The 18,715-nt window shown below is 29.7% G+C and overlaps 2 protein-coding genes across 3 annotated transcripts in view; one reads left to right on the plus strand and one right to left on the minus strand.

Annotated features, from left to right (window-relative positions):
• LOC119599809 (guanylate cyclase soluble subunit beta-1) overlaps nucleotides 1-18,715 on the plus strand; it is a 195,760-nt gene that overhangs the window by 94,048 nt on the left and 82,997 nt on the right. For both annotated transcript variants that reach the window (XM_037949696.1, XM_037949695.1), the window contains exon 15: nucleotides 3,907-4,064. In XM_037949696.1, coding sequence (XP_037805624.1) covers nucleotides 3,907-4,064 — 158 coding nt within the window. The remainder of the gene's footprint in view (nucleotides 1-3,906; nucleotides 4,065-18,715) is intronic.
• LOC119599810 overlaps nucleotides 3,751-18,715 on the minus strand; it is a 47,727-nt gene continuing 32,762 nt past the window's right edge. The window contains exon 10 of the mRNA XM_037949697.1: nucleotides 3,751-4,822. Within this exon, the coding sequence (XP_037805625.1) occupies nucleotides 4,339-4,822 (484 nt within the window). The 3' untranslated portion in view covers nucleotides 3,751-4,338. The remainder of the gene's footprint in view (nucleotides 4,823-18,715) is intronic.

Genomic DNA, 18,715 nt, shown 5'->3' on the forward strand with positions numbered 1-18,715 from the left:
TTTTCTTATCGCTCAAAAATTGATTTATAGATGAAAACTTCCTCAAAAATATCGATATTACCACAAAATTTTAATTAAGGAACAGAGATCATGTTACAAACGTAAATCTGTATCGGTCCATAATTTGTCATAGCTCCCATATAAGACCCACTTCCGATAACCATGTAAACGAACATATTCAATTACTGACTGAAGATATCAGTATAAAATTCGTCAAGATTGTGTTTAAAGTACATATAAAATACACTGTGAATATTTTTTCCGGGTTCGTCCATAATTGGTAATAGGTCCTATACCGAAAATCACTTAAATGCACGGAATAACGGAATAAAATTCCGTATAAATAATTTTTTTCGTGTTAAGTGACCCAACTTTAAAAATTAATGTCTTCCAATTTGGATGAAATTTGCAGCAAGTTTAGTACTATGGGATTGTAGGCCAGACACAAATTTTCAGCTCTATCGATTAAGAACTGCCGGAGTCAGAGGGGGTCAAAGTTGAACATTTTGGTCATACAGGGTTTTATTCAAATTGTCCAAAGGAGTTCAGATAGCTATTTCTTCATACTTTCTAAAAATTTATTTTTAATTTAAAAAAAATTTTTTTTGCTAGGTCTAATAGGTGAAAAGTCATTGGAATAAAATCCTGTATGACCAAAATATCCAACTTTGACCCCCTCCTTGTCCGGCTGTTTTTGAGCGATAGAGCTCAAAATTTTAAAGCAAATTTTCATCAAAATCAATTTTTTGAGTTGAGTCACTTGACATTAAATTCCCCATATACAAATCACTTTGAAAGTTTATTTTGTGGATTGGCCCGTTACTGGTCTCATCTCAGTTTACATTTGGCCATATAATTTGTTAATATATAAATATATCCGAATAAAATCCGACATATTTTGTTTTGCGTATCGATAAATCATTTTGAGAAATTTTATTTGGATTGGACAATAAATGGTCATATAGCCCATTAAAGGCCCTTAAATTAGTTATGAACTTTATCAAAATTAGCTCTATCGATGTATGTATAAAGAAATTACTAAATGATAACATCCCTATCACGAAAGTTTAAACTTTCACAATTTATTAAAAACGTGTCTAAAAATATTTAGATGCTCTTTTATATTTACATTATATGGCCACATTAGGTCTCTAACCTTCCTTAAAATTTTAGATTAAGATTCCTACTAGATATGACCAAACGTTTTAAATGAATGAAAACGTAAAGAGAAACTGTTCTCGAGTTTATGTTTTGAAGTTGGACCTAGAAGGCCTAGTCTCCTAAAAGTAGGACATCTATTTCCTTTTTCTATTTTGTGTCTGTTGTTATTGCCCAGCAATAACTTACATTCCAAAGTAATGAGTTAAAAAGCTAAAAAATCCGCTCTTCAACACTTCTTCATTTGCATTTTAACCCATTATTTTAACACGGTGATGATATTGGAGGCAAGTACTTACCACGCTCGCTTACAAATAACTAATTAAATTTTCAAATAGGGTGTTAAAAAGTAGTCTTGTTTTAAAAACAAAAAATTGCTCACACAGAATAGGTTAGGTTGCTAGGAGGATGTATACTACATCAAATCCGAAAAAGTACACCTAGGCCACTATTGGGCCTGTAGTGCGCTCCTTTTCATGAAAAAAAAGGAACTGAATGAATTATTTTTCAGTGTTCAGAAACTTAGTTTCCTGAACGTAATTCCTAAGAATCTTCCAATCAGTGTTAGTCAGGAATGTTATTTCCGGAATAACGTCACTTCCAAGATACTTGCATCTAACTTCGACGAATGCCTGGCAGTGGCAAAGAAAGTTTCACTGTCCTCTCCACATGCTCTACATTCGTCTGAATCCGCACGTCCAATTTTGCATAGATGCTCGTAATCCTGTGTGTCCACTCAGAATACGTACCATCATACTAACTTCAGACTTGCTCATTTTGAGGAGATTTCTTGCTCTCATCAGGGTCACCCCATAGGATCTTCGTGGTTCTACCCACTATTTTACTATTCCAAGAGGACTTATGGGATTCTCTCACCCATATTTTTAGTTCAGCTTTTGTTGCGTCGAATGTTTTTGCGTTTGTCAGGTTAACTGCCTCGAGCTCCCTTCCCTTTAAAGCTATTACATTCGCCCTTTCATTACCGACTACTCCCGAGTGGGCTGGTATCCATATGATGTGAACCTTACCTCTGGGAGAGTATTCAGTTAAAGCTTTCTTACAATCCAATACGCTCTTAAATTTAGTTCTATCACCTGATATCGCCCTAATTGCCTTCTGGCTGTCGGTAAATATATTAAGCGCTGTGGGCGCCATATTTATTTTAATCCAATTTACACTCGTACTTCTGCCTGGAAGCTTGTGTAATGATTAAGTAAAAGGTGGTATATTTCTGTTTGATCTTCAATATGGAACCCCAACCCCACTTTGTCCCCCAATTTAGAGCCATCCGTGTAACAACGGATTCCTAATGGTATTTGCTCTAATGTTCCGCTTGACCAAGACATTCTATCTGGGATCAGCGTTTCAAAGTTTCCGACATATTCTGTGTCTGGTATACGATCTGGCACGTCCGATGATTGTGTATAACCTTCCAATGTGTCCAGTATACATTGATGACGTGTCCTATAACCGCTTTTGGCCAGTTCGCCTAAAGTATAGAGCCGTTCGGTTCTAAGCGTCGCCTCATATCTTAAATATGTTTCAATAGGTGGAATATCCAGCAACGTTTCCAGAGACTTGGTTGAAGTAGTACACATGTCACCACTTATACCCAAGCTGCATGTATGCCGAACTCCCTGTAGTAGTTGAAATTGAACTTTTTGTCTAAAGCAGTCCACCAGATTATTTAAGCAGAATTGGTCTAATTACACTTTTATAAAGCCAATTTGTCATAGTAGTACTAAGACCCTATTTCATGCCTATAGTTCTCCTACATATCACCCAGCACCGATGTGCCTTGTTGATCCTATCCTCTATGTGGAGTCTTTACAAAATAAGAACACGGAATTCTTGTTCCTTAGTAAGGGGTTATGTAAGTACAAGTCATTAGCGAGTTTATTCTGGGTGTTTTTGAATTATATTATTACATTATTAGTATTCAGACTATTAAAATATATTTTTTATACCCTACACCACCATAGTGGGGAGGGTATTATACGTTTGTGCTGATGTTTGTAACGCACAAAAATATTGGTCCTATACCCACCTTAAAGTATACCGATCGACTCAGAATTACTTTCTGATTCGATTAAGCTATTTTGATGAAATTTGGACCATACGTGTTTTTCGGCCCAACGAGCCTATTGAAAATGGTTGAAATCGGTCCATTAGCCCTCATACAACCCTACTCCCCGAAAAGGGCTTTTGGGTTTATAATTATGTTAAATATTGTAATATGTATATATCTCTACAAAAATCGGCAAAACTTAGTCCTATATACTTCTTAATAATACTACCGATTTTCGTAATTATCGGACTTTATTTGACCCTTGAAGGTCACTAATTCACTAATAAACACTAGTATCACGATGAAATCCAGCATACATAACTCTAATGCAAACGTAAAGCCATGTACCAACATTTATAAGGATAGGCCCATATTTACCTTTACCCCCATATAACCCCTCTTTTAGAAAATTAAGGTATTAAGGTAAACAACTTAAATACTTTGTTATTAAAAATAATCCACATTTTTAACATACTCAGGGTATCATATGGTCGGCCATGCCCGACTATACTTTCCTACTTGTAATTTTTAATATTTTTTTACATAAAATTCTTTATTAAAACTAAATTACAAAGATACATATGTATATACTTATTAAAATACGAAAAATATTGCACTTATAACTATTTACATATAAATACTTAAATATTTAAAACTAAGTTAAATGTATTTATTTTCAGCAAATAACAATTGGTATACATTCCGGTGAAGTTGTGACCGGTGTTATAGGCAATCGTGTACCCCGTTACTGTCTTTTCGGTAATACAGTAAATTTAACAAGTCGTACTGAAACTACAGGTGTACCAGGACGTATAAATGTCAGTGAAGAAACCTACAAGTGAGTACTAATACTTTTTTTTTGGTAATTAAAATCTTTGATAATCTTTGATTTTTGCCTTAAACTTATAAAACCGAAAATCTATTAAATTTCATTAAACAGTTAACCTAAGAAAAAATATATATTAAATAAAAACTTATTTTACTGGGAAAAATTTCGAAACGAAAAAGAAAAAAAATAAGTATAAAAACTTTTTAAATTAAGGCAAAATCAAACCTCAAGAAAAGGGTAGTTTAAAGATACTTTTTAAAATATAAAGAATACTGTATAAAAATCAAAGTGTTAAAGGTTTATCTAAAACTGTTTCAGTTACAGCTACCACTTCTGTGGAAGAATTCGTGATGTTAGCATCCTCACTCACGGTGTTAGGTGGGTGTTGTTCTGAAGGTGTTAATAATGTTCTTGTCATTGATGATGACGATGATGAAGATGTTGTAGCTGTCATGGTTGCAGCTTCATCTACTGTTTGAGTTGTTGTTTTTGGGTCTGTTGCCTCTGCCGTGTTAGTGGATTCACTTGTAAAAGTAACATGTTTCTTTTTCGTACTTGTATTACAATTTTTGGCATCAGTTTCGTTGGTGTTCTTATTTTTGCTTTTCTTTTTATTACAATTGTTGTCGTTATTATCGTTGTTAACTTTGGTTTCTTCAATCTCTTCCATTAAATCGATATAACGTTGTAAACGTCTTGGCAAACGCAGAGTATCAATGCCATTGGGTAATTGTCCATTATTTCGCAGCAAATCACGTATACGACAGCTAAAAGAAAAAAGAACCAAAAAAAACGAAAAAAAAATTAAAAAAAGAATAAAACAATTTAGAAGATTTTTTTCCTTGATTTAGATTTTAAAATGTATTAAGAAAGTTGCTTAACAAATTTTTCTCAGTTTCATTTAAAGAAACAAACAAACAAAATACCCAAAATGGAACAAATTTCAAAGTTTTATAATTCATAAATTTTTTAAGATAAAGTTGTTATTAGAACTTAGAGTAACAACATGTTTGTACAAAATGAATTTTGTTTTGTATTAAATTAAATATTTGCTTTTTAACACTCTTAAAAGTCTTAGCGAAAAAGAAATAAACTTTTCAATTTGTATTCAATTTGAATATATTTTTTCAAACTTAACTTTATTAATTTTTTAGTGAAAGCATACGATAACTTGTTACTTATTTTAGGTTATATTTATATTTTCATTAATATAATGAATTTGCTTTATGTTTAGAGGAATTTAATCAAATCCTTGAACCATCTTTAATAAAGAAGCTTAAATGTCTATAAATTTTTAGTTCATTATTTTGTTAATTTTGTTAAATACTTTTTTTCTTTTAAATTTACAAAATATTTTACTTTAAACTTCAATTCTTAACTTTTTTTTGTTTTAAAAGAAAAGTTTTTTTTTTGTACATTTATAATGTAATTTTCTTCATATTAAATTAAAGCATAAAAAACACATAACCTGCCACAAAGTACACAGGGGAAAAAGCTGGTCTGAAAAACTTTATAGATGTTAAAAACAAGTTTCTTTTAATTATGATGAAAAGGTCATCATATTAAAGCTATAAATAATAATGAAAGAATACACCAAAGCGTAGGATGGACGAATATTGTTAATTTAACATAATCGAATAAATCGTACTTAGGTCTTTATAGATCCTTTCAGCAGAAATTTGTATTATTTTGCTGAGATGGTTAATACCTGAGCATGCAACGAAAGTATACTGATCGTCTCAGAATCAATTTATGAGTCAAATAAGATATCCGTCCGTCTGTCCGTCCATCCGCCTGTCTGTCTGTCTGTCTATCTGTCCGTCCTTCCGGCTAGTTGTCCACGTAAACCTTGTATGCTACAGGTTGCAATTTATTCAATTATGGACCGGTGGAAAAGTACTTTTGTTTAAACCGAATTTTATCGATGTAGTAGTAAGCAATTTTGTCTGGTATTAGGGTCAATTATGGCTTGATGCTCTACAATATGTACCTCCTAACGCGACAGACGGAGGGATTGACGGACATGGCTTCATCGTCTTAAAATCTAATAAATGTCCCCAATATATAAAATTTGGGAGCCTACAACCCTCATTAAAACCCTTATATCTTTGATGATAGTGAATCAAATTTTTGCAAATTTTATGCTACATATTGATATCAACTTTCAGAAACATACAAATTTAATTAAAATATTGCAAAAACTACCTGATTTTAAATAAATATTTGCTTTATATAGCAAATCCAAAAAAAAAACTAAAAGAAACTTAAATTCCCAATTTTCTTTTCAGCTTATTTTATTCAAACCATAAATTTCTCATAGCATCAGCAACAAAATATTTGGCGACATAAATTTGTATGGTTTACCAACACGAATTTGCATAAAAAACACATCTTTACAGTTTATTGACCTTAATTTTTTTCCCCGCCGTTTCAGCTGTTTGTATTTGCACATTTTATGACAAATTTATCTCTAACCAAATTTCTATGATATCTGTGTTAAAATATAAACTGCAAAGTATTTGTCAAAAAAAAAAATAGGCAAATGTCTTATTTTCTTTAAAGATTACAACGTCCTTCGAAATGTGTGCATGAAAAAAATATATATTTTTTATTTTGAATAAAACCAAATAATTTCAACATAAAATATTCGTCTTTAATTGTTGACAATTTTAATGATCTATAAGAAGTAATGATGATGTTTACTTAACAGCAAGTCAATATTTTACTGGCGGCTACTGTTAGTCTTTTGCAGATTTAGCTTTCTTGTAGCTTTAGTTATATTTTTTTATGGAGGATTTAAAATTTTTCATATTAAATTTGGTTTATTTTTATTTGTGTAAAAAAAAACTCCCTCCCATAAGAAGAACTAATATTTCAATATAATAAAAATCCAATATTTTCATTAATGCCTTAAAATATGCCACGTTTTTAAGTAGAAAAAAATTTTATATTTTCATTGATGACTTAGTTAGTTAGTTTGAAAGGATGATGTATATCCATCAAATCCGAAGAAATATACCTAGGCCTCTATTGGGCCTGTTGTGCGCTCCTTAACCAGTGCCTCAGGTGGGAATTGAACCCACCACCTCCGCTCTACCAGACTAGAACACTAACCACTAACCTACCGGAGGCCACAATGATAACTTAAAATAGGCCAAGTTTTTTAAGTTAAAAAGAAGTCCTTGTAATATTCACGAATAATTACAAAAAGCACTCACAAGAAGAATTTATATTTCAAAGCGATAAAAATGCAACATTTTCATTAATGACTTTAAACGAAGTAATTTGAAGTTAAAAACAAGTAAGAAATTATAGTCGAACATGGCCGACCGTATGAAACCCTACACCAGTGAATATTTTGAAAATGTTAATTATTTTTTAATAATAAAGTATCTAATTTCAATTTTAACTTAATTTAGAAATATTTTAACAATTTGTTGATAAAAATGGATTTTCAAAAAGAAGAGTTATATGGGGGCTGGGGGTTAATATGGTCCTATCCTTATAAATTTTTGTAGAGGGATTTACATCTACATTAAAATTATTTATGCAGAATATCATCGTGATATTAGTGTTTATAGGTGAATTTTGACCATCAAGTCATTTTCTGAAGGGGACTTTATATGGGAGATAGGGTTAAATCAGGCCGATAATTACGAAAATCAGCAGTATCATTAAGACTTATATAAAACTAGGTTTTGCTGATTTTTGGAGTGATACAAGAACATTAAACATATATATGAACTCAAAAATCCTATTCGGGATGTAGGATTATATGGGGGCTATGCAAAAAAAATGGACCGATTTTAATCAAGGCTTCGTCAAATTATCGTTAAAATTTCGACTTATAGAGTACGCATAAGATTTACAAGGACACACAGACAGAGGGACAGACGGACATAGCTAAATCGACTCAGAATGTGATTCTGAGCCTCTCCATTATAGTGGTGTATTACAAGTTCTTGTAATATTCTCGAATCCTTTAAATGGACAGCATTTTTTTAATTTTTATACCCTACACCACTTTAGTTTGGATTTGTGCTGATGTTTGTAACATACAAAAATATTCGCCCTGGACCCACCTTAAAGTATACCAATCGGCTTAGAATCGTTTTCTAAGTCGATTAAACCTTGTGCGCAAGGTACAGGTCGCAATTTTTAAGATAATTGGATGAAATTTGGCACGCACGTTTTATTTGACCCAAGGACGAAGCCTATTGAAAATGGTTAAATTGGTCCATTATTTCACCTAACCCCCGAAAAGGGCTTCTGAGCTCATAATTATGTTAAATATACAGATATATCGATAAAATACGGCACAACTAAGTTTTATAGAAGTCTTGAGAACCCTGCCAAATTTCATAAAGATCGGGCCCCATTTGACCCTAGCTCCCATACAAAGTCCCCTTCAGAAAATTACTTGAATGTCCCAAATTAACTTATAAACAGAAATATCGCGATGAAATTCAGCACAATAAAATATTATGTAAATATAAATATATTCACAAAATTTTATCGGGCTTGGTCCATATTTGCCCCTAGCCCCCATATGAGGCCTCTTTCAGAAAATTAGTTTTTCATCCATAAATTGCTTAAATGTATCGGAACAAGGGAATATTGAAGATAAATGCTTTATTATGAAAAATCATATATCATATGGTCGGCCACGGCCGACTATACTTTCTAACTTGTTTTTTTTTTTTTTTTTTTTGTTAATAATTAAATTGGCATATAAGGGATTTAATAATGTTGTAAATATTATCCTAATATGAACCTGCTAAATATTCTAAGATTACAAAATAAAAATAAAACAAAATATTAAACAATTTAATCACTAAATTTATAATTTCAAAAATAAATATTTTCACATAAAATTATGTTTATGCTCTCAATTTTGTTTTTTATTTTCTTATTTATTTGTTTATAATAAATTCTAAACATTCCCACTTTGTTTGCATAAAATTTATATTTTTTTATATTTATTTATAAAATATACAATTCAGTTGAAATAAGATAAATTGCCACAATTGATGTTCTACAAAGACATCAATCATAAGTTTAACAGACATTTACAAATTTGCTGCGGAAATACTCTTAATATATTAAATTATTTATATGTTTTTCAAATATTATCAGACACTTTTTTTCATATTATACTGATGAAAAATTCTAGATCTATTCAAATGTCTCTGTAAAAAACATTTGCGAACATTTCAACTTTTATACTGTCAATTTTAAAATATTGTTTTTTTAAATATTACATTTATATTGTTTTATACTTGCATCGACAAAATTTATGAGCATACAATGTATTTGACTTGAACTGATACATGCATTTTTCAATTCTGCTTATATTATTATTATTATTTTTTTTCCTTTTTTTTCAATTCATATCAAGAGCTAGACAGTTACAGTAGAGAGGATTTTATTTTGTAGCCATTAAGTGGCATGTTTGAAATGATTTAACCCTACAGGGAGTGGAAGGAACATAATAGTGGGCAAACAGAAGTTAAAAAGCTTCCAAGGTCTTAATGGCCATAGATGATATCTAAAGCCACAGCGACCAATTCGAAACCCCTGTATATAATCTGATATTTAAGAAACAGTTCTCTAAAGTTCTGCATACCCTATTTCAAAACACATCCAATTAGTACACTACATACTTTATTTTTCCACTTTTCACACTCTTGAATTTATTCTTGACCTCACCAGGCATGTCTAAAACACAGATACAAGTATCAGTTGAGGTTTAAATGTGCAACACAATGTGTCTGTGTAAATGCATGCAACACTAAGTATAATTGTCTATCAGTGTATTGTACGAGTATATAAATGGTTTTATGTGATTTTTTTAACGGCAATAACTTAAAGGTCATTTGTCAACACATTTAAAAGTGTGAACTCGGTGCAAAAAGGGGCACAAGGCTGTCAGAAGAAAATAGTACGAGTATTGAAAAAGGAGGTTATATAATATAAAGTTTAAAAAGTTTACATATTAGGGAGGCTCAATATTAAAAAAACCAAGAAAGAGAAGTTGACAATGTTGCTAAAAACTACATCTTAAACGAATATTTGTTATTTTTGTCTGCTTATTCGGAGCCACCCTAATGACCATTTATTAAATAACTAACAAATAAACTTTTATATCTATTGGCTCTGTCTAAAACATGTCTTAGTTGTACATAGAAAATTTACTGCAGTTGAACTATATATAAAATTAATGACTTTAAACATGTAGTCATTGTGTTTTAAGAATTTCTTACTTTAATATGTAACAGACATTTATTTCTTTGTTAAGTTTAATTTAATAAACGGTTAGGAAAAAAAAATAGGCCAGACAGTTATTGATGGAATTCAGTCGGACAAAAGGAAATCGTAATATAAAAGGAACAAAACATATTTCTATATGTCTAGAAATATTTTTATTGTTTGCTTTTTATATTATTTCAATATGAAATACATAGAAAACCTATACAATAGATGTTCGAAAATAAGTAAAAAAGATAATGTTTAACTCGACTATGAACTACACTAACATTAAGAAATTTTCAGCATCTATGCCATACAACTAGTGAGATATCAACCTTCTAAAAGATTGATCAAAGTTTAAGTAATTCTCGTAAGTTTCATTTTTATAAAATATGGATGGATTCAATCATGTTTGGACTGAATTCAATCATTTATAGTTGTGATTGTTAATGTGTTCTTTTCAAATCGACTCAAAATGTAATTTGATTACTTTCAAGATAATCACCAATATTTCCAGCATTCAAAAACTTCTTGTCTTTTCTTCTATTTCTGACAATAATTGCCTAAAATGAAATTTATTCAATTAAATTTGCTATTTATTACTACTTGTATGCTGCTATATTAAGCAAACAGTTGCAAAATGTATGAATTAATTTTCAAATAATAGCCTTTAACCAGAATTATTGATTTTTTTTATAAATAAGTAAATTAAATTATGTAAATTAATTCATATACAATATTAATTTTTTGCTTAAATGCTATACAATTTTGAGTGGGAAGGCTATTTGGCATTTATATTAATAGTTTTTCTTCAAAAGAAAATAATCGTTTGATACAACTCAACATGAATAATGTTCGTTCATTATTTTTATATCCTACACCACTATAGTGGGGTTTGGTCCTACACCCACCTGAAAGTATACCAATCGGCTCAGAATCACTTTCTGAGTCGATCTAGCTATGTCCGTCTGTCTGTCCGTCTGTGTGTCCATGTAAACCTTGTGCGCACTCTACAGGTTTCAAGATAATCATATGAAATTTGGCACATACTTTTCTTCTGAGCCAAGGACGAAGCCTTTTAAAAAATAATTAAAATCGGCCCATTATTTCGTATAGCCCCCATACAACCGTACCCCCCGAATAGGAATTTCAATGTTAAATGTTTCTGTATCACTGCAAAAATCGACAAAACTTAGTTTTTTCTAAGTTTCGTAATGATCGGGCCTCATTTGACCCCATCCCCCATACTAAGTCCCCTTGAGAAAATGACTTGATGGTTAAAATTCACTTATAAACACTAATATCATGATAATATTCTGCATACATAGCTGATGTAGGCGTAAATCCCAAAATTTATAAGAATAGAACCATATAAACCCCTGACCCCATATAACCTCTCTTTTAGAAAATCCCTTTTTTGTCAACAAATTGTTAAAATATTTCTGAATTAAGGTAAAAATGAAATTAAATACTTTATTATTAATAACGTAATCAAAATTTTTAACATAATCACTGGTGAAGGGTTTCATATGGTCGACCATGCCTGACTATAAATTCTTACTTTTTGTATATAGAATTTGTTTTTAGAAAAACTTTTCGCTTTTTACATCAAAATAGTAATTTTTTGAGAAAAATGACTTTTTCTATTTTTTAATTATCGAAAAAAGTTCTAAGAAGAGGTATAAAGAATTTATACTTTTTGAAAAGCAAATTTTACACGAAATATTTTAAAGGAAAAAAGATTTCAAAACTTTTGATATGGAGGGCAACAGGTGCATCCCAAATAGGCGTATTTTTAAACTAAAATTCAAATTTAGGGCAAAAATTCTCAAATCCCATAGTCGTTATCAAATTATAATAACCTATTTTAGATGGCCCAATGTGTTCTTAATTATTCTCTAAAGGTTTTCGATAACCCCGCCCCTGGATATGGATATTATAGCTAAAGAAAACTAAATAATCCCATTATTATGATTTTTCAAAACTTTTTTTGGAATTGAGGGAATTGTGATAACAAATTTCACAATTTCTTTTTAGTTTTACACTCTCAATAAATATGTCTACATAACTGTAAATTTTTGATTTAAATTTTAAAATTTTTGTCTTCTACCTTGCCCTTTTCACTAGGAAAGCTTTGTTGTAATAAAGTATGAGTAATAAATAAATATGTTTATATCAAGTAATAATCATACGTCCTGTAATACGCCCACTAGTATATACATTTTATAAAATTAAATGTGTATTCAATAAACATCTATCATAAGTTACATTTCTAATCTTTAAGAATAAATGTATTCTTCAAAAACATAAAAAATACAATTTCATTTTATATTTCCTCAACGAACAAATAAATGAATCTGCAATAATTTGCTACTAACGATGAGTTAAATAATGTTCTGCAACATTACAAAAATCATTACTAAAAAATTATTTTGTGTCTATAGCAATTTTATTACACTGCTATATACTGCCAAGATACAAGACATTATTCACAAAATAAATTCAAAACGAAAGAAATGTAACGACCAGAAAAGATGTCAACGTAAAACATTACCTGACACATAAAATAAAAACATCTTTGTATTTTCCTATAGAAATAAATGAAAATGTATGCGTGTGTTCGAAAATGACATTAAAAGTATCAAAAGAATATAAAAAAAATAAAAGAAACATATTAAAAGCAGACAAACGAAACAACCTGATGTCTACTGTGTGTGACAGTAAGAAAAACGTTATAAAAAACAAACAAAAAATCCGCAGAAAAAACACAAATTCTATAAACACTATAGGAGCAGCTTAACAAAGATAATTCAATGGATTTCATGCTAAAAACAATCATTAGCAAACTTTCTTTCATTACTTTTCTTTATTCGAAATTCTTGGCACACTTTTTTTTACTTCATTGTAATTCTTTTGTTTGGTTTAACAAATACCAAACTTATACAATGAATGGACTCTAAGTATTTTTAATTTTTCAAAGTCCCATATAAACTTCATCAATATTTTTTGTATCCTTCTTAAAATAATTCTTTTATTTTAGTCAATATTAAAGTTTGCAGCGTCATCGACATTCATACCCGTGTCCTTAACATTTGACATTGTTGTCAATTTCACAAAATTCATTTATCAATTTTAGTTCCGGTCTATTTGTTTGACTATTTGAATGTAAAAATAATAACAAAAACTTTTGCTTGGTTTAGGCAACAAAAAGATTTTTTCTCATTTGGTTTTTATTTTTTTAAGCTTAGAAAACAATTTTGTTAAACTATTATTTTTATTAGCAATCAAAGGAATTCTATTGAAATTCTTTTGAGTTAAAAATGAAACAAACAAAATGAGTTTTATTATATAAATGTGCTCGTGTGCATTTGTTTATTAACAGTTATTAAACAAATCGATTGACAATTAAATATGTAAATATTTTAGATTTTAATAGTGGAAAATAATCTCAAATTGGAAAATGTAAATTCCACATTTTATACTCTATAAAAAATATTGAAAATAAATATAATTTTTTGTACAAAAAAAAAATATTTCTAAATATTGCCTAGGATTATAACAACTAATAACAAAATCCATTTTCACATTGACAAAACATGACAATAAATACACATATAAAAATTTCAACTTTTTTTGATATAAGCATAAACAAAATTTCAAAATATGTCACAAAAAAATCTAAACAATAGGCATTATTGCCGGTATTATTATTTCTGTTTTGTCAGAAATATGTAATCATTATTATAGGATTTTTTCTAAAGATTAATGAGAAAATATTACAAGTAATGACAGTTTGTTTAGATAAAAATAAACAAAAATACCAGACAAATATTAACAAAAACTGGAAATAAGTTTGTAAAGCAGCTTAAATTTAAAAGAATAATGTTTAGGCAATAAAAGTAAAAAACTTCTAGAATGCTAAAATAAGCAGTAGATATGTATAAAAAGATAATCAATTGTTAAATTAATAGATAAAAGTTTTTTTAGATTCTTTATAAAATGGAATATAAATATACATATGTTTCAGAAAAGATCTAATCAAATAAAACTTATTTAAATTGTTGATATAATACACATTTTTTAAAGTTTAAAGCTATTTTTTTAAATTTCCCTGGTTACGTATGATTAATATTAATACAAAAGTGTTTCAGAGTATTGACAATAAACCTGTAAATTTAGAAATTGTGTGCAACATCTTAAAGGCATTAGATTTAAATGATGTTAACTGTAATTTTGAATGTAATCATAGATCCATTAATGCTCTAGTTGTCTCATCATATAATAATCTAACAAAATTGAACCATATTCACCATAGTCGTAATAGGAAAAATGTTCTACATAAATCAGCGCCAAATGTTTATGAAATTAGAACTAATTAATTACAACAAAATTCATTATTTTAGAAAAGCTCTTGATATAATAAAGCAATTCGCTAAATTTCATGATACTCTAAAAATGTATATATGTATATCTGCAATATCAAAAAGAGATTTTAGAGATTTCATGTTTCTAGTACCTTTTGAAGAACGAAAAGGTACCAAAAAGTGTCCTTTTATATGGTCTCACTTACTCCGGGCTCTACGTGTATAATTTCATATCTCTAGGTTCAATATTATAGAAAATTCAAAAAGTACCTTTTGATGAACGAAAAAGTACCAAAAAGTTCCCTTTTATATGATACCAGTTACTCCGGGCTCTACGTGTTTAACTTCATGTTTCTAGGTTCAATATCATAAAAATTCAGAAAGTACCTTTTGAAGAACGAAAAAGTACCAAAAAGTCCCCTTTTATTTACTCCGAGCTTTACATGCTTAATTTCACGATTCTAGGTTCAATTTAATAGAAAACTCAACAAAGTACCAGTCGAAGTACGATAAAGTACCAATAAGTTCAATTTAATAGAATTCTCAAAAAAGTACTTTTGGTACTTTTCTTCATATTGAAGTAATATAAACATTTTATTCCAAAAAGTTGCAATATCGAAGTGAAAGCCCATCGTCAAGTTATTCATTCATATGCATAAGTCAAAACATGGGAAACGATGTTTTGTGAAAAAAGTATCAAAAATTGATACAATTTTCACCCCTTAAACGTCCAAATATCCAAAAAGTACTGAAGTCATACTTTTATTTTTTCGTTTAAAAGATACATGGGGTGCAAAAAAAGTACCAAAATACAGTTTTTACCAGTTTATTCCTTAAAGGAGCCGAATTTGAAAAAATACCAGACACCTGTACGCTTATTTTTTAAAAGAACGGCGATAAGCTTTAAACTGTTTTTGTATCTTTTCTAGTGTAGGATATATGAGGTAACGGAATTTACCCTTTTTTACCCCCTAAATATTCGAGTTTCCAAAAATCCCATCTCAGTGGATCTATTTGGTGCGAGACCAACCTCCTGTCCCAATTTCAGCTCTTTAGCTTTAGCCGTTTAGGCTGTGCGATGATGAATCAGTCAGTCAGTAACAGAGATGGGGGTAGTGCACTAATTTTTAACTATCACTAATAATTAGTGGCAGTTCAAAATTATTCACCACTTTTAATTAAGTTTTGTGATGAATTGAAAAATATAAGCCTCACTCAACAATAGAGATAGTGATATTTAAAATTTTTAACTAAAAATATTTTAAAAATAGTTTAAACAATAAATTATTAGTTCAAAAAATATTCCTGCACTATTTTTTTTTTTCAAAGGAGAAATGTTTCACTAAATTGAAAGTTCAAGTTAATAGGTCAGTCTAGAAATGGTTCAAGTCATGAATTCATTCAAGTCAATGAGTAAAACTTTCATTATTTACAAAATTTCCAGTAACCACATCATTTTGGCAACGCAGCTGAAGCGGCAATCGAGATACATAATCGACCTATTCATTTATTTCTCCGAAGAGAGTCCACCATTCCGTTAAAAGAAAATAATCGTTCTACTGGAACAGTTTTGGAATTCAGGTGCTTCATTTCTTTTTAAAGCATGAAATGTTTTTGGAGTAACTGCTTATGTAGGGTCCATTAGAGTGTAATCACTATCAAAATCTATATTTTCCATTTTAATAGATCTTTTAAAAAAATTAATCATTTATTGTGCAAAGAAAATTATTGCAGCCTTTTGTTAGTGACTGTTCAAATTTGTAACTATTTGAGTGTAGTGCTTTTTTCTACACTATCACTCAATTGCGTTATAGTTAATAAAATTATCACTAAAAAATATTAGTATTTAGTATTTAAAGCCGATTTTATGTTTTTCATATAAAAATCGATATTTCATGGAAAATATGAGTGATCACAGATTTTCATTGTTTTGTCGATTGGAGCGTTATTTAAGGATTTAGAGCCGATTTTATGTTTTTCATATAAAAATCGATATCTCATGGAAAATACGAGTGATCACAGATTTTCACTGTTTGGTCGATTGGAGCGATATTTAAGGATTTAGAACCGATTTTATGTTTTTCATATAAAAATCGACATTTCATGGAAAATATGAGTGATCACAGATTTTCACTGTTTTGTCGATTGGAGCGTTATTTAAGGATTTAGAGCCGTTTTTATGTTTCTCCATTTAAAATCGACATTTCATGGAAAATGTGAGTGATCACAGATTTTCATTGTATTGTCGATTGGAGCGTTATTTAAGGATTTAGAGACGATTTTATGTTTTTCATATAAAAATCGATTTTTCATGAAAAATACGAGTGATCACAGATTTTCATTGTTTTGTCGATTGGAGAGTTATTTAAGGATTTAGAGCAGATTCACATTTCATGGAAAATACGAGTGATCACAGATTTTCACTGTTTTGTCGATTGTGGCGTTATTTGAGGATTTAGAGCCGTTTTTATGTTTTTCATATAAAAATCGACATTTCATGAAAAATATGAGTGATCACAGATTTTCACTGTTTTGTCAATTGGAGCGTTATTTAAGGATTTAGAACCGATTATATGTTTTTCATATAAAAATCGACATTTCATGGAAAATATGAGTGATCACAGATTTTCACTGTTTTGTCAATTGGGGCGTTATTTGAGGATTTAGAGCCGTTTTTATGTTTTTCATATAAAAATCGACATTTCATGGAAAATACGAGTGATTACAGATTTTCATTGTTTTGTCCATTGGAGCGTTATTTAAGGATTTAGAGCCGATTTTATGTTTTTCATATAAAAATCGATTTTTCATGAAAAATATAAGTGATCATAGATTTTCACTGTTTTGTCGATTGGAGCGTTATTTAAGGAATTAGAACCGATTATATGTTTTTCATATAAAAATCGATTTTTCATTGTAAATACGAGTGATCACAGATTTTCACTGTTTTGTCAATTGAGGCGTTATTTGAGGATTTAGAGCCGATTTTATGTTTTTCATATAAAAATCGATTTTTCATTGTAAATACGAGTGATCACAGATTTTCACTGTGTCGATTGGGTCATTATTTGAGGATTTAGAGCCGTTTTTATTTTTTTCATATAAAAATCGACATTTCATGGAAAATATGAGTGATCACAGATTTTCATTGTTTTGTCGATTGGAGCGTTATTTAAGGATTTAGAGACGATTTTATATTTTTCATATAAAAATCGATTTTTCATGGAAAATATGAGTGATCACAGATTTTCACTGTTTTGTCGATTGGGGCATTATTTGAGGATTTAGAGCCGTTTTTATGTTTTTCATATAAAAATCGACATTTCATGGAAAATACGAGTGATCACAGATTTTTACTGTTTTGTCGATTGGAGCGTTATTTAAGGATTTAGAGCCGATTTTATGTTTTTCAGATAAAAATCGATTTTTCATGGAAAATATGAGTGATCACAGATTTTCACTGTTTTGTCGATTGGAGCGTTATTTAAGGATTTAGAGCCGATTTTATATTTTTCATATAAAAATCGATTTTTCATGGAAAATATAAGTGATCACAGATTTTCACTGTTTTGTCGATTGGGGCATTATTTGAGGATTTAGAGCCGTTTTTATGTTTTTCATATAAAAATCGACATTTCATGGAAAATACGAGTGATCACAGATTTTCACTGTTTTGTCGATTGGAGCGTTATTTAAGGATTTAGAGCCGATTTTATGTTTTTCATATAAAAATCGATTTTTCATTGAAAATACGAGTGATCACAGATATTCACTGTTTTGTCAATTGGAGCGTTATTTGAGGATTTAGAGCCGTTTTTATGTTTTTCATATAAAAATCGACATTTCATGGAAAATACGAGTGATCACAGATTTTCACTGTTTTGTCGATTGGAGCGTTATTTAAGGATTTAGAGCCGATTTCATATTTTTCATATAAAAATCGATTTTTCATGGAAAATATGAGTGATCACAGATTTTCACTGTTTTGTCGATTGGGGCGTTATTTGAGGATTTAGAGCCGTTTTTATTTTTTTCATATTAAAATCG

The sequence above is a fragment of the Lucilia sericata genome, unplaced genomic scaffold (genome assembly GCF_015586225.1).
Source record: "Lucilia sericata isolate MDLA Ls3-8-SP2 unplaced genomic scaffold, ASM1558622v1 Contig000089F_arrow, whole genome shotgun sequence".
NCBI classification, from domain to species: Eukaryota; Metazoa; Arthropoda; class Insecta; order Diptera; family Calliphoridae; genus Lucilia; species Lucilia sericata.